The following is a 17,360-nucleotide window of genomic DNA, read 5'->3' on the forward strand; positions in this document are numbered from 1 at the left end:
ATTTTCATCACGTGCAATCAAAACGAGAATGGCGGAGCGGTTCGCATGGTCTGATGAAGAGAGTTTTTTTTTGATTAAATGTCGTTATTTTGTATTAATTCAAATTTCAGTTTTAATTAAAAACCTTAAGGGAAGCAGGTTAATTCAGTTGTTATCGCACTGAGAAGGGATGTTGAAAGGTAGGCTCACCTGTACAGATCCGATGCTGCAAACACAGCTGCATCATGGGCACTTCCAGGATTGCCAACGCAAATGTCTCGTATCATGCACCTGTCATCAACAAGGGCCTGGAGAACAATAGATGGCCACCCTTTGCGATTAATGTAATCGCGGTAGCCTTCCGTCGGGGGAAGAATAGGCACATGCGTGCCATCCAGCGCACCGTAAATCTGTGGCACAAGATGCACCAAGGAATTGCGGTTTGCAATTTCATTGGCCTCCGCTACAGTCGGAAGTCTGATATAACGCCGCATTATTTTTTCTTTAATAGCGGTGCACACAGCATATACACATCGATGGACGGTAGTTTTACTAACCCCGAAAGTTTCTCCAACTACTCTATACTCGGCGCAGGTTGCCAGCTTGTAAAGGGCGATGGCAATCCGCTTTTGGGTTGGAACCGGTGGTCGGTGGCAACCTGTGATAGGCGCAACATCAGGACTGATGAATCCACACAACATCTCAAACGTCGGCCGTGTCATTATAAAATGTTGCAGCCAGAGATTTTCTGTGAAGTGTCTCTCCACCACCTCCTCCCAGAAGGTCTTATTCCGTCGTCTCTCCCATATCCGTGGGTTTCGTCGCACTGGGGTACTTTCTTCGAGCTCTAGGGCTATCAGACAAGCAACTGCTTCATTCTGCTGTCGTCTTCGGATATTATGTACAATTCCAATTATTTGTGAAACTGAAATAACAGTAAGGTGGCAAATTTCAAAAAACTGTCTGAATAATCTCTCCATTTCTTTGTTTCTTTGTTTAGTGGAGGGGGCGTAACGTGGAAAACAAAAGGTAGATAATTTGCGACATACACAAAATTATGTATGGAAACGGCTCAAGGGCAGATTTTTTTCGCGATACAACAAAAGTTATGCGACAGTTCGTTTTTGGGGGGATGACGTCATCACGCACACCATTTTATCGATAAAAAGCCAGTTTGATGGAAACAGGCTGGAGACAGCAAATTTCGCACATTTTTTTACATATATTCTGTTTGTCGATAACAAAACGTCGCAAAAAACTGGATGGAAACTTAGCTTATTGTTTATTAATTCTGCAACATAAATAATTTCCTCTGTTGTCAACACTCTAATCATAAAACATTCTGACCATAGAGTGCTGGTGACTTCAGGCTTGGGAACTTTGAAAGGAACAAACTTCTATCAGCATGTTCCTTTTGCCAGCAAAACAAGCTGGGTTCTATTCAAATGTTAAATGTCTTTAAATATAAACCTGTGGCACAATTGGTCACATCTGTCATACTCCCACCTACAAGCTTGTTATTAGACTGCAGCAGCTCAATTATTATCCAAGTTAGAAGTTTTAATTTCCCCTTAGGGACAGATAAAGTCTTGTTTGTCTGTCTGAAATGGTGGAATAATAAATGTAATTGATATTTATATTAGGGTGGTGCAATGGGTAGCGCTGCTGCCTCGCAGTTGGGAGATCTGGGGACCTGGGTTCGATTCCCGGGTCCTCCCTGCGTGGAGTTTGCATGTTCTCCCTGTGTCTGTGTGGGATTCCTCCGGGCGCTCCGGTTTCCTCCCACAGTCCAAAGATATGCTGGTTAGGTGGATTGGCGATTCTAAATTGGCCCTAGTGTGTGCTTGGTGTGTGGGTGTGTTTGTGTGTGTCCTGCGGTGGGTTGGCACCCTGCCCGGGATTGGTTCCTGCCTTGTGCCCTGTGTTGGCTGGGATTGGCTCCAACAGACCCCTGTGACCCTGTGTTCGGATTCAGTGGGTTGGAAAATGGATGGATGGATGGATATTTATATTGAAATGATTGGAATGATTTCTTCAAGCCAAATGAAGAATTAATCACAAAGGTTCAAATAAACCTACCTAAGAAAGTAGAATCTAGTCAAGCCATTCTTTAAACTCTTTTTTTATGTTTTACACCAACTGTGACTTCCACACGTCTTATGTTTCTTTCTGTGATTATCCCACCCCCACATATATGCCTTCTCTTTATTTGCACTGTGGTGTATACTTGCTGATGCCTAAGTGCCTCTATGTTTCACTTTTATTTTTTAGAGTGTAATTAATTTTGTTTGACAGAGGCACTCATCATTCTGACAATTTTTTTTTGGCATTATACACAAAGTTGCTGGTAAGGTAAATATGAACAGACATGCTGATTGTGAAATCTGTTTCTTTTCAGTTGGAACATGCTGTACTGTTAAACATTTGTTTTTCAACAACAAAAGGCAGAAAGACTTGAAACACGACCATTATATTGCTGCTATGAATATTAAATGTATTTCATTAGTTATTATAACACATATAATAATTAAAAAATATATATCAACAACTTACTTGTAAATGAGCGATCATATTCATAATGACTAGTTACGAGATGAGGTAAAGCCATCAGGAACCCAGCAATACTTGCAATCAGAGCACCACCACCTATGAAACGAGGTCTATGTACTCTGCTTCCAAAGAAACTCACAAATACTATAAGTATTGTATTTCCAACCTGAGAATATTAAGTAGAATAAATGTCAGAAAAATACCATGTTCATTATTCATGTTTTGCATTTTTAATTTTTTTGTTAATTACAAGAGTGCAATACATTTGCTTTTCAGAACATATGCAATACATTTCTTTTTCTGACTAGGAAATAGACATTATTGCCCATCTATCCATTTTCGGAACCAGTATTTTTCATAGAGTTGTGAAGAACCAGATCTTATCCTGGCAACTTTGAAACCATCTATGGATGTGTCAGTAGTCATTTCCAGAGTTCACTTATGCATACACACACACATTTTAGAGGTGTCATTCAACCCAAAAGCATGTTCTAAGGAATGAAACAGCAGTCAAAGAGGTAGTTCCTGTGAACACAGTTAGGTCATGCAAACTCCATGAAGATGGCATTCCAGTCAGTAATCAAACTATGGAGTAAAGGCTGTGATGAAATAATCAAACCTGCTGTGAAGTCAATGCATCCCTGACACTGCAAAATTGTGTGAAATCTTAAAATAACTCCCATTAATGATTCATTAAATGGTATTAGCTGTAAATTAAAACAATTACTATATGTGGCTTTGTTAGAGAGATGCTTTCATGTCCTGCGAGACGAGACTTTGTGCCAAGAGATTTAACCACGCCCGGGGCTGGAAATAAAAGACAAAGAGTAGATGACAAAGTAGAACGTCGTAAAGAATTCAAAAACGTTGGCGAGATACACATGCAGAGTAGGTTTGAGATAATGAATGCACTAAAATTTAAAGCCTCAAAAAAATGATATTAAAGATCACATTAGTGCAAACGGAAATTATTACTCGATGAAATAACGGGATAGTGAAAAGAGATCGAATATATTGTTCGGATTTAAACTTTAAGTCGGAGACTTGTAGATCATCTAATTCGTGTTGCCATCAGGGAAAAGTAATGTTTCTTCCCAATAAAGAGGCGCATCCATGAGAATTAAAAGATTTGTTGTTTGGTTAAAGTGAAATCCACATACGTGAGCGGCAGAGACGCGAAGTGGCTGGCACATAGCGCAGACCGGGGGGGTTGGCAAGTGAAGCGAGCAGGGGGCAAAGTCGCCTAGTGTATATATATATATATATATATATATATATATATATATATATATATATATATATATATATATATATATATATATATAAATAAAATAATGAATTTAATGGTAACACTTTAAAGTACCCTTCATTAATAAGTCATTTACAAACATTAACTATTGAATAAATTATTTGTAAAGGTGTAAAGAAGCATTGTATAAAGTTCTTTTTTGCAACAAAAAACCTCAAGTTGCAAGTAATCATCCTTTGTAAAGGTTTATATAAGTGTTTATTATAAAATTTTACCAAAAATTAATAAAAACATAATAACTTGGCACTAAAATCATAGCCTACATTAGAAATATTAGATTATTATACCATATTAGCCATAATGGAAGCAATAAGAAGTCAGGCAAAATGACACTTTTTATTGGCTAACTGAACTGATTACAAAGGAAAGCATTTAAGGCAACTCAGGCCCCTTCTTCAGGCATCTTGTTTAAGTTTAAACATTAATAATGCATTTGGTTTTATTCCGGAAATGCTTTTTTTGAACATTATATAGCTCTGTTTCGGATTAGAATAGTTTAATTTTCATTAAACAATGCCAGAACTAAGGAACTTAAATAATGTTTAGTTTATAAGATTAGTTCAAACCAATAATTCAATCTGTTCTGTAACTTTATGAACAATTCAGATTTCATTTTAATGTTTCTATAAAAAGTTTTATTGATGAAATTTAGGATAAAAGTGAAAACTTTATAACACCTTTCATTATTTTCATTAGTAATAAACCTTTACAAACATTTACAACAGGAGAATAGTTTCAACTTTAGATTGGATTCTGCCAAAATAACTATTAAATGAATAATTTGTATAAATGAAAAGAAGCATTAATGTTTGAATAGCTTATTAATTAAAATTACTGTAATCTGTTAATGAGTAAAATATAATTACACAAGTACATTTTTATTTATTTTATATCAATAAAAATTTAGTATACAAATGAGTTAATAATTTTTAAAGGGGTAATAGAGATCACACTTCACTGAAGGTCATTTCCAGTTCGCCCGCACTATTTCACAATTCCAGCTTAAACCAAAATTGCATAATAATCAGAAATGTTTTGAACTAGAAGGAAACAACATTTTCCTGATAGCATGTCTAACAGACTTTTTAGAATAATACACAATACAGGTTTCTTTAGGATAGAAAATCAGAATGTAACTATTTACTTATTTGACAATTCTGTATGTTTATTATTACGATACAAAAGGAATATCTGGAATTTATGTCTCTAAGAAGAACATAAATATTTTGTTTAATTGCAATTTAACAATCAATTCAACTATTTAAAACGTGTCTTTGTTTTTTAAGTTGAGTTACTAAAGAGTTCACTATTATTTTTCTTTCACTTACAGCATAGTGATGAAATGAACGTACTTTTTTTTACTAAAATATTTGTCAAGATACTATTACTGTTCCAGTTAATGTTTGCTCCCATTTGCTGAAAGTATCCCACTAACATTTTGAGGTTGTTAGAATGAAACATAAACCTTTTTAAGGACACTAAAAGCCATTCTCCATTGCCTTTTAATATACTCTAATGACCTGACATATATGGGTCTAGTAACCGGTTAATCTACAAAACAATCCAGGGAGAAATGGTACACCTACAATGTCAGAGCTCTATTGAATATGTCAAATGAGGCAACTGATCTGCAAACTGAAATGGACCAATCACAGCCATCAAGAGGTGGACTTGAGATGCAAACAGGGCAACTGGAAGTCGCAGGGAGCATCTCTCCCTGGAAGAGCCATAAAAATGGAGTTTTCCCCCTTGTTTGTTCATTCACTTGACTGAAGAGCTGTCAAACACCTTAGTGCACGGCATGATGTATATGATGTGCTACAGGTCCATAACAGTGGAGTGACTTCAGTGTGCAGCACAGCTGTAGTAGAGTGTATGTATGTAGCCTATTCTGAGGCTATGACAGCAGGATAGTTTCAGTTTGTAAAGCATCACTGTAGAAAAGCATTTGTGTCATGTTCTGGGGAGGCAACACTGGACAACAAACAGGAAGTCCCTCCAATTAAGTAGTTCTGGTTTCACAAGAACTCTGTTGCAGTATTATTTTTCATGTGCTCTGTTTGCTACATTTCACTAAACAGCAGAATGCTACATTTCTTTTTTTGACATTCCTTCCATTATCATTAAGGTTTTGACTAATTGGTCAATACTTTAACTCTGGCCAGTACATGATTCAAATTTTTAATTCTGTTATATCATGATCTCTTACTCAAAAGTTAAATACACTGTAGGTGCCATATACAGTATCCATGTGTATACAACCATTACAAAACATAATGTTTTGTCATTATTAACTTTTATATGCAGCTCTGTAAAAGATCCTTCTCAGAAGAGGCAGTGCTTAACAGCCTTTGTTGGAACTGTTCCCGTTTCGGTGAGGTCAATGTAGTGTTTAATGAGTTCCAGAAGGGAAGAGCTGTCAACATGGATGAAATCCAACCAAAATAAAGTTGCTAAATATTGAACTTCTTTATGTTTAAAGTACAGTATGTTGTGACAGCAGCTTTAGCAAAATAGTATGACGATTCCCTGTTATAAAAAAGATCAATATATCTCAGTTTTTGCAAAATAGCCTATGCCTTTGGCAAGCCGAATTAACATTTACAATTTTAAGATATCTGGAAATGCATTTTAGATATCTTAAATTGAATTACAGATATCTAAAAATGCACCTATTTTATGATATCTTAAATAGATTTCAAGATATCTTGAAATGAAATGCTATACATTTTGAAATATCTTAAATGCATTTTAAGATATCTTAAATGCAATTCAAGATATCTCAAAATAGGTTCCTGTGCATTTTGAGATGTTTCAAATACATTTCGAGATATCTTAAAAAAACTTCCTGTGCATTTCAAGATATCTCAAATACATTTTGAGATATCTTGTAATCACTTCCTGTACAATTTCCTGTTCTTTCATTGGGACTTCCTGTTTATTTTAAGATATCCAGGAATGATATGTGGATTACACATATTAGGTGGACCTAAATATTTTACAGAACTAACTCTATGTGATTACTGAGGAAAATGACATTTGCTTGACTCTGGCCAGCCCATTATGTCTATAGCACTTCTATTCACAAAATGAGACAAGATGTGAGATTTTTCAGAATTTATAACTTTTTAAAATGTCGTTCTTAAGCTTTTTTCCATAGCCAAGGAGACAAAGTAGCACCCTGTGTGTTGAAAAAACTTTACTAACCGTGTTGTCAGATTTGCATAATGTACTGTAGTTCTGATATCATCTTCATATTTAATGAATAGGTTAATTAATAATATCAGAAGTGTTTTTATGTAGCATTTGGTCAAAGTGATTAAAGTTGCTGCCTCACAGTATTAGAGTACTGGATCCACTTCATCCCACTAACTGTATTTATGGTGTGTGCACAAAGTTATTCATGTTTCATTTATTAGCAGCTCCAGACTGGCTAGTAGTATGAGTGGCATGAGTGCTATGTAAATACGTGTCAGTGTAAGTATGCCCTGCAAAGACTAGACTTTTGTTTGGGGTTCATCCTGCATTCTGGCCAGTGCCAGTGAGACAGGATCCAACTCACTTTGGCCATGTACAATATGTAGTAATATGCAGAAGATGACAAGATGGATGAATGTTGTTCTAATCTAAATATATATTATTTTCGCGTTTGAAACGGAAATTACATATGACCACAGAACATATCGCGTTTGAAACGGAAATTACGTATGACCACAGAACATATTATAATACACTTTTTAAAATTTCAGATACCCACAATGCCACCAAAAAAACAATTTGTTTTTGAAGCTTGGGGAACTGTCAACATCGACAAAAACAGTCAGGTTACACAGAGAAAGTGAGACAGAAGCAGATTGTAGAAGAAGAATGTTCTCCTCAGCACCATGTATTTTGTGTGTTTAGTAAATTAGAATCTTTATAATAACTATTTTGTAACTTGCCAGTGAGAGACGCTTTGGCTTATGAACTAACAAAAATATGTTATTCCAGGGTTCAGGAGAAATAGTGTCCACATGAATAAAATGTAAGCTGTTTCTTGTTTTTCCCTTTCTCAGAGTGAATGTTTCAGGGACAAGGTCACAAGGCTGCAGAACTGCACATGTAGTTTATGCAAAGGCGTCTCTCCTGTGCTTAGCTTCCAAAACACAGATAATGCTTAGCTCAACAGACATATTGTTTAACTTTACTGTTTTGATAAGGATGTTCTTTCTGTCTTATTAATCATGAGATGCTGAAGTATAAAAAACCCCTCCTGGATTTTGATCAGGGTTCAATTGAGCTTTGCGGCAATAAGTTATGCTCTTTTGAATCTCTACTTACTGCGACTCCGAATGAATAAATAAAGTGAATTGAGAAAATATTATCTGTCTGCTTTCCAGTGTGCCTTTTTCATCCACAAGATCAAGAGAGAAGGCTCGCTGATCAACACATACGACAATCACAATTGTGGGCCTCACAAACACCCGAACAATGTGCTGAACAGAATCGAATTCGACGGATGCAGTATTCACATGCTACCACATCACACAGGCGTCAGGGTCTGTATATGGAGGGATTCAATTATAACATTGAAAAAGATTATTGCCTACATCCAAAAGTTACAATGGGAGAAATGGACATCATGTGTGAGTACTGCCAAGCAAAGAAATTTAAATTTGAATCACGTGGGATGTGTTGCTCAGACGGCAAGGTGAAATTAACACCTTTAAGCCATCCACCTGAACCGTTGTTGTCTCTTATTTCTGGCGCAAATCCACATTCAACTCAGTTTCTACAGAACATTAGTAAATACAATTTGTGTTTTCAGATGACATCATTTGGCACCACGGCTGCTACCGAAGAGTCTGGGTAATGCATCTTTACTTCTTAAATGTTAATGTTGTACTGTTTAATAATTTATACGCTTCTTATATGTCATTCAAATTCTCTTATCAAAATTTTTTACTGTATAATAATTTATACGCTTCTTATATATTGTTCAAATTCTTTTATCAAAATATTTTACTGTTTAATAATTTATATTTATATGCAGTGTGCTTCGTATATATTACTTCATATTCTCATATGATAATGATGTTAATAATGTTGTTTATATTGATTTCTGTGTTATTGTAAATGCTCTTTATTTGTTGAAAGATAAAACTGGTAATTAACAAACTTATTTTATAAATACTTCATTTTATTTTTTTCCCTTGCACTCAATGAACGAAGCCACTGGGTAATCAGCTAGTTAATTATTAAGACTAAACTAAATCATGCAAGGAAACTAAGGATATTTAGAATGAGGGTTTTTTAGAAAGTATGAATAATTTTAGGTATGAAAGCTAATTAATTTATTTTCCAAAGAAGATGAAACTATTAATGTCATATACTGTACAGTGCATGGAAATGAAATATTGTTTTTCTTATTTTTCTTATTATTTTACGACTTTGGACCTGAGTGATTTTGGATAAAGTTGACCAAGGCAATGGTTTTTGAAAAATGTGCATTAGCTCTACATATATAACCTATACATGATTTTATTGAATTTGAAGGCAAAGTAACACCTTATGCAAAGAGCAGCCACTAAAGTCTACTAGTACAAATCCAAATGCATCAAGTATTATATTAGTGTGTGGCAATAAAGAATACCAGCTGCTTCTAGATATTTTAATTGGACTCTAATACTCATTAGATTATTTTAGTCAGTTTTTTTGTTATAAATAGAATTGATATTACTAAAACCCATTTCTTGTCATAAATATGCCAAACATGTAACACAAACATAATGCGGTCCCCAAGTATGTCACTGATGCTGGATACTTCTCTTATGTTATAGGGAACAGCATTGTCTAATAATCCATAATAAGTATCAAATGGTAAGTGCTGTCAGAGATCTCAGAGATCAAGGTGATACCCTAAAATGTTTTTAGGGCGTTCTAAAGGCATCAAAAATGAGAATGATAATATAGTTTAAAGCCTTGGCAAGTGTTCTAATCAAGGTTACTAAAATTTAGTGGAAAATAATTTAATAGAATAGTTTAAATAATTTTAATAAAGATTCTGCGAAGAGTGACCAATGTCATTATCCAGAGACATAAATGCAGGTTTTGTGTGCAATTATTGTATATGAAGCTTTTTTGTACAGATTTTTTTGGTAACGGAAGGCGTGCATGACAAGATAAGCTGTCTTTAGTTATGATGCCCACAATAATTATGTAATGTAAGTACATTTTCTTTTTATAAAAATTTATAACAATAAATACTAAAGACAAAAAATAGGCCACAAAAGTAATTCAAAATAATCCAAATATCAAAAAACAAAACAAGCTTAAAAAGCACAAAATAATTCAGACTTGTATGGTACAGCCAGAGTTTAACATTTAGCTGAAGCTGTTATGAAATCCTACCACCTCAAAGTACAATAGTGGAACAAACATCCAAAAGCCAGATCTGCCCTATTTTTGGTCTGGACTTAATGGATTGCCCTTACCCCAGGCAGTCTGGCCCCAAACCTTAAAGGTAAGCTTCCACAATGCAGAGGCCCAGCAATGGGGCACAGGCTGTTAAATAACAGAAGTTCAAAAATGTTCACATAAACTTAGAAGAGAGGAGCAACGAAAACTCTGCCAAAACACAAAACAAAGCAAGTTCCTCAAATGTAAGGTTTCATCAAAAATAGAGCAAGAAAAAACAGCAACACTACCAAGAAAAATAAAAAAAGCAAAACCTAAAGCTTGTAAACACAAATTAAAATCAAAACATTGTACCTTAATGCATAATGCAGTCATCAAAAGCCAGAGAATCCAAACAAGACAAAAATAAAGCAAGAATCAAAACAAACTACAGTTATCATCTACACCAAAGCTCAAAAGCAAAAAATAATAATAACATTTAAAAAATATACAAACAATGCAAAACCATTACATTACATACACACTCAAAGCAACAGCCCTGGCTTTTCCATAACACTAGCGTCATTTTTTTTTTTGTTTGTTTGTTTATTGTTGACTCTGAAACAATATTTTGCAAATTATTTTTCAGTGCATGTTTGTGTATGCTTTCCATTTATTTATTAGTATTTCTCATTGATTATTATTTTGTTGGTTTCATTATAGTATTATGTTAATTATGTATTTCTTAGTTCTTTGACTTGGTACTTGTTGCCTTTACAATGAGATGACAGTCTCTAGTCCCCTACTTAGGCATTATGTTAACTTCTGTTTTCAATTATCCTTCAGAATTTGGATTTAGATATCAACCTTGTGTATAATGTAAGTGAATGTTTTGATTTTCTGGTTTATAATCTCTGCTGTTTTATTTAGATTCTGAATATCGGTTTTTGGACTTGATTTCATTAATTTTAACTGGTCTGTTAGGCAATCCCTTTTCACCACCTTCATTATTGTTTTTCCTTTTTTGAATTTTTGATTAAAGCCATCAAATATTACAAGTAACACTGTTTTCTTATTCTAGCTCCACAAGATTTTATATTGAATATTTCAATTTCTTTTGTCTGCTGGGTTGTTTATTGCAATCTGAAGGCTGAAGATGTTTCTCTGTTGAATTTAAAGCTCCACTCTGCTAACACCTTCAAGCTGTTGTTACCCTAGAACCCAATAAAATCTCATAATGAATTGTGTTTAGGCTAAATATTATTGAAAAGACTGATTGAAATTTGATGTGGGTGGCACGGTGATGCAGTGGTAGCACTGCTGCCTCGCAGTTAGGAGACCCGGGTTCGCTTCCCAGGTCCTCCCTGCGTTGAGTTTGCATGTTCTCCCCGTGTCTGAGTGGGTTTCCACCGGGTGCTCCGGTTTCCTCTCACAGTCCAAAGACATGCAGATTAGGTGGATTGGTGATCCTAAATTGTCCCTGGTGTGTGTGCCCTGCGGTGGGCTGTTTCCTTTCCGGTTTGTTGGCTGAGATTGGCTCCAGCAGACCCCCGTGAGCCTGTAGTTAGGACATGGCAGGTTGGATAATGGATGGATGGAATTTGTAAGCTTATTTTTTTCATGTAAGACACAAACCTGCTTCTTCAATTGGAGATTCACCTACTTTAGCATTTGTGGAATCTAAAAGGTAGTAGCCTTTTCTTCAGTTTTGTGAGCCCACACAGATTATTTTTGAGTGAATTTCATAATATCACAATAATCAGAGTCAGCCACCTAGATTTTGTCACTTATAGAAAAAACCCTTCACTACACAAACAAACAGTGATATGTAGGCAGAGTCTACTGCAAGCCAAAACTATTATGTGGTAGCTTAAACTAGGCACAGATCTGTTGTTGTGGCACAGCCTTAGGGAGCTATGCTTGCCCAGTTGCACTACTAAGCGTATACAATAATGATTTTTAATGACACAAAATGGTGTTTTGCATGAAAATCATGTATATACCTATTAATTTCACAAAAAAATATCCAATTATGTAACTGACAGACATACGGCTAGAGAATATGATTAGATTTGATACCCAGATTGATTTGTTGCTTCTGATGGTAATGGTTGAAGTGAAACCCTCACTTCTTTAATTAGAGATGAGACTGGAAAAGATACTGGTCTTCTATTGATATTGTAGGGAAGATTGCCAAACTGAGAGCAACAGAATTCAGCCATATACAGTGCTTTTGAATTAAAGATCTGCCCCCTCATTTGTTGGTCAAGAATCCACCTCTTTCTGTCATTCATTGCTCAAGAATTCTGCCTTCAGTTCAAAAGCACTGTATTATAGGAAATCATCTTTCCTGTTTATCTTGTATTGGGAGTTATCTGGAAGTAAATATTAATAATATTTTAGCAAAAAATTGCTTGACCTTTAAGAATTTTAAGCATGTGAATGGAAGACATGAGGATTATGCAACATGTGTTATGCAAAGGTTTTTGTTCTTTTTTCCATGGACATTTTTCACATTGTTTGCCATTGTCCAGTGTTGATCACTATTTGGTCCTGTTCAATCAGAATCTTTGAAATGTACTTTCACCTTGAAAACATGAGATTAAAATTTTTTCATACCCACCACTACAAACCACATGTAGTATTCCTTTATTATTATTAATAAATCATGACTTTATACCTTATTTCTTATTTATTTATTATCTTCCTAAACAAACATACATAGTATTATTAGCAAAAAAGGGCACATTTCTTACCTCATTGAAAGATGCTAACAATCCGGAGGTCTGACTGGAAAGTCCATATCGTTTCTCAATGGTTGAAATTGAGCTTTTAAGATAGCCTGAGACCAAAAGCTGGGCCAATTGTAAAAGTCCATGGCAAAATACAAAAAACTGTAAAAAAGAAAAGAAAAAAAAAGAAAATTGGGAAGTATAAATAAGCCTGTTGTAACAAATTCAGATAAGAGTTAAAAATAGCATGATGAACAGTATTGTAGTATGAAGATATTTTTACGGAAATACTTACTAGGAAAATTTAATTATCTAGAATTTACGAGATTTGGTTCTAAATGTTTTCTATTAAGGAGTCCAGCTCTTGCTCTCTCTCTCTTTCTCTCAGGCTTTCTCTCTCTGTCGTATTGGAATCAGCAGAGTTGCAGATGTAAAATGGTGGTTCTGGAGGAGTCTGTTTGATTTTTAGGTGAGCTAAACTGATTCATAAATCTTGTTCTTTTTACCTATTTTTCTTAAAGTGTTTGTTTTGCTTTTTACCTGGTTGTGCATTAACGAGTAGCAGTAATTATTTGATATTTTAAGCAGCAGCGCTATAGATGCAGAGGAAATGTAACCTGTTGAGCCTAACTGCATCTTGAAATGGGCATTAAAGTTAAAAGGGGATTTAAATGGGGATCTATGGTGGACTTTTTTGACCAGATAAGACATACTTATACAATGAACAGCACAGCATCTGGGGTCTGTTCCAGAAAGAGGTTAGTTAATCCTGGATCTTAGAATTTGAACCCCACAATCCAAGGTTAAATGCACATTCATAGCAAAATTTACAAGACTTTATGAGTCACACACTGAACAGTTGATCAACCAAGGACTACAAGTTTGCAAAACAGTGGACAACCATAATGCCAGCCGTGCATGAAAAATTTCGGTACATCCGATAAAATAGGAGCAGCAGCTGGTAAGGAAATGGCGATGGAGTGGAGGAATATAACTGAAAGAATGAATGCGTACAACAGTTAATCAGTCAAATCTGTGTAAACTTTGTATGGTAAACTATTGCATTGTTCAAAATGTACCCCTGGTGATTTTACTTTACTTGAAATGTTATATGCCCTCAAGAAAGCATTGTATTCCATTTTTGCAATATTAATGATATTAAAAATCCCTGAACTACATTAATAAGCATATCAGGTATAGGTACCTGCAGAAGAGGGGAGTCCTTAGAGACATTTCTTTAAAGGGTGAGGGACTCTGCTGAGAGAGAGAATAATGGTGGGCAGCATGTTCCACCAGCAAGTCAGTTATTATTTCTCAGAAGTGCCACATTTGTTTAAATTTGATTGCCCTACCTGCAAATCTGTGGAATTCTTCTTTGATGGTGGTTATTTATTTCTGCTTCAGGAAGTCAGCCTGTGTGTGTGTGTGTGTGTATATGCATACAGTTGCTACTTCAAAGTTAGGTACACTTTTGCAATCACTTTGCCGATATGTATAAGAAACTGCCAATTAAAAAAACAAAGGAAATGTCCATGATTTTCACAAAGCCATGATATAATAACTCTGAACACGGCATGTTTTACAAGTTTGCTCAGATATATTAAAGCAGGGGTGTCGAACTCCAGGCCTGGAGTGTCGCAGTTGCTGCAGGTTTTCATTCTAACTCTTTTCCTAATCAGTGACTAGTTTTCACTGCTAATTAACTCCTTTTCCATTCATTTTAATAACTTTGTTTTCAAGGAGTCAGTCTTCTGAATTGATTTGTTTCTTCATTAAATGATAGCCAAATAGAAATGAGACGTGAAACGAGCCAACAGATGACCAGCTAAATTGGGATTTCAAACTCCAACCAATTTCATTCATGTCTTAATGAGAAGCCGATTCTTACTGTTAATTAAACCTGTTATTTAATTCCACAGCTTGTTGCTGCTCTCATTCTGCCACAGCAGACATTTCCAAAACTGTTGATTTTCTGTTTTTTCTAAGAACATCATCAAAATGTTATGGTGACCCGAGAGATCAGCCTTACTCAGACCACCACCATTCTTTATTTTCAGATATTGTGTGATGGGCACAGGTGAGCTGGTCATGTGGCGGCTCGTTTTGTGTCTCATTATTTTTTGGCTGCTAATTAATAAAAAGAGACAACTAAGGGGGCCTGAGTCAAGTTAATTAAAACGAAGGCAAAAGAAGTTAATTAGCGCAAAAACTGGTCACTAATGAAGAAGATGGTTGGAATGAAAACCTGCAGCCACTGTGGCCCTCCAGGACTGGAGTTCGACACCCGTGTATTAAAGTCTTGATGTAGAACAATGTTCATGTTGACAGTCCTCTGAGCATGCCAGAATGTCCATTTGTGGTGTAGTTACATTTCTCTGGACAGCATTTGGTGAAGAGTTATGCTTGTATGTCAATTGCTCGTTCAAGAAGCAACACGGGATTTTCAACATTTTGCCTGCTTTTTTGCTTCTTGAATATGTACAGTGCATCCGGAAAGTATTCACAGCGCATCACTTTTTCCACATTTTGTTATGTTACAGCCTTATTCCAAAATGGATTAAATTCATTTTTTTCCTCAGAATTCTACACACAACACCCCATAATGACAACATGAAAAAAGTTTACTTGAGGTTTTTGCAAATTTATTAAAAATAAAAAAATTGAGAAAGCACATGTACATAAGTATTCACAGCCTTTGCCATGAAGCTCAAAATTGAGCTCAGGTGCATCCTGTTTCCCCTGATCATCCTTGAGATGTTTCTGCAGCTTAATTGGAGTCCACCTGTGGTAAATTCCGTTGATTGGACATGATTTGGAAAGGCACACACCTGTCTATATAAGGTCCCACAGTTGACAGTTCATGTCAGAGCACAAACCAAGCATGAAGTCAAAGGAATTGTCTGTAGACCTCCGAAACAGGATTGTCTCGTGGCACAAATCTGGGGAAGGTTACAGAAAAAATTCTGCTGCTTTGAAGGTCCCAATGAGCACAGTGGCCTCCATCATCCGTAAGTGGAAGAAGTTCAAAACCACCAGGACTCCTCCTAGAGCTGGCCGGCCATCTAAACTGAGCGATCGGGGGAGAAGGGCCTTAGTTAGGGAGGTGACCAAGAACCCGATGATCACTCTGTCAGAGCTCCAGAGGTCCTCTGTGGAGAGAGGAGAACCTTTCAGAAGGATAACCATCTCTGCAGCAATCAACCAATCAGGCCTTTATGGTAGAGTGGCCAGACGGAAGCCACTCCTTAGTAAAAGGCACATGGCAGCCTGCCTGGAGTTTGCCAAAAGGCACCTGAAGGGCTCTCAGACCAAGAGAAAGAAAATTCTCTGGTCTGATGAGACAAAGATTTAACTCTTTGGTGTGAATGCCAGGCGTCACGTTTGGAGGAAACCAGGCACAGCTCATTACCAGGCCAATACCATCCCTACAGTGAAGCATGGTGGTGGCAGCATCATGCTGTGGGGATGTTTTTCAGCGGCGGGGACTGGGAGACTAGTCAGGATAAAGGGAAAGATGACTGTAGCAATGTACAGAGACATCCTGGATGAAAACCTGCTCCAGAGAGCTCTTGACCTCAGACTGGGGCGACGGTTCATCTTTCATTAGGACAAAGACCCTAAGCACACAGCCAAGATATCAAAGGAGTGGCTTTAGGACAACTCTGTGAATGTCCTTGAGTGGCCCAGCCAGATCCCAGACTTGAATCTGATTGAACATCTCTGGAGAGATCTTAAAATGGCTGTGCACTGACGCTTTCCGTCCAACCTGATGGAGCTTGAGAGGTGCTGCAAACAGGAATGGGCGAAACTGGCCAAGGATAGGTGTGCCAAGCTTGTGGCATCATATTCAGAAAGACTTGAGGCAGTAATTGCTGCCAAAGGTGCATCGACAAAGTATTGAGCAAAGGCTGTGAATGCTTATGTATATAGGATTTCCCAGTTTTTATATTTTTAATAAATTTGCAAAAACCTCAAGTAAACTTTTTTCACGTTGTCATTGAGGGGTGTTGTGTGTAGAATTCTGAGGAAAAAAATGAATTTAATCCATTTTGGAATAAGGCTGTAACATAACAAAATGTGCAAAAAGTGATGCGCTGTGAATACTTTCTGGATGCACTGTATCTGGGATCAGCTTTTCTGATGACACATTTATGAACTTTGATTTTATGGTTCGATGCTCTGCTGCAGCATCAAAGCTTTAATCCATCACATTAAACCTGCTCTTTTGCAAGTTAGTTTCAGAGCATTGGTTGACTTAGTATATGAGCTGGTTTTTACTACTTTTTTTTTCTGGAAGAGGCATATCCTGATCCCATTCCAAAAAGCAGGAACAGCAAGTTATCCACATCTTTAGCTTCACGGATCATGCAATTCTGGCTTAATCTCTTTTAGAAACACAGGTTTGACTTTAATGG

The 17,360-nt window shown here is 36.2% G+C and overlaps 1 protein-coding gene across 1 annotated transcript in view; it reads right to left on the reverse strand.

Moving 5' to 3' along the window:
- Nucleotides 1-17,360, reverse strand: part of slco2b1 (solute carrier organic anion transporter family, member 2B1) — a 125,252-nt gene that overhangs the window by 59,450 nt on the left and 48,442 nt on the right. Inside the window, exons 3-4 of the mRNA XM_028799342.2 lie at nt 12,970-13,107; nt 2,533-2,695 (exon numbers count right to left, since the gene is read on the reverse strand). Coding sequence (XP_028655175.1) covers nt 2,533-2,695; nt 12,970-13,107 — 301 coding nt within the window. The remainder of the gene's footprint in view (nt 1-2,532; nt 2,696-12,969; nt 13,108-17,360) is intronic.

This window comes from Erpetoichthys calabaricus, chromosome 4 (genome assembly GCF_900747795.2).
Source record: "Erpetoichthys calabaricus chromosome 4, fErpCal1.3, whole genome shotgun sequence".
Classification (NCBI taxonomy): Eukaryota; Metazoa; Chordata; class Cladistia; order Polypteriformes; family Polypteridae; genus Erpetoichthys; species Erpetoichthys calabaricus.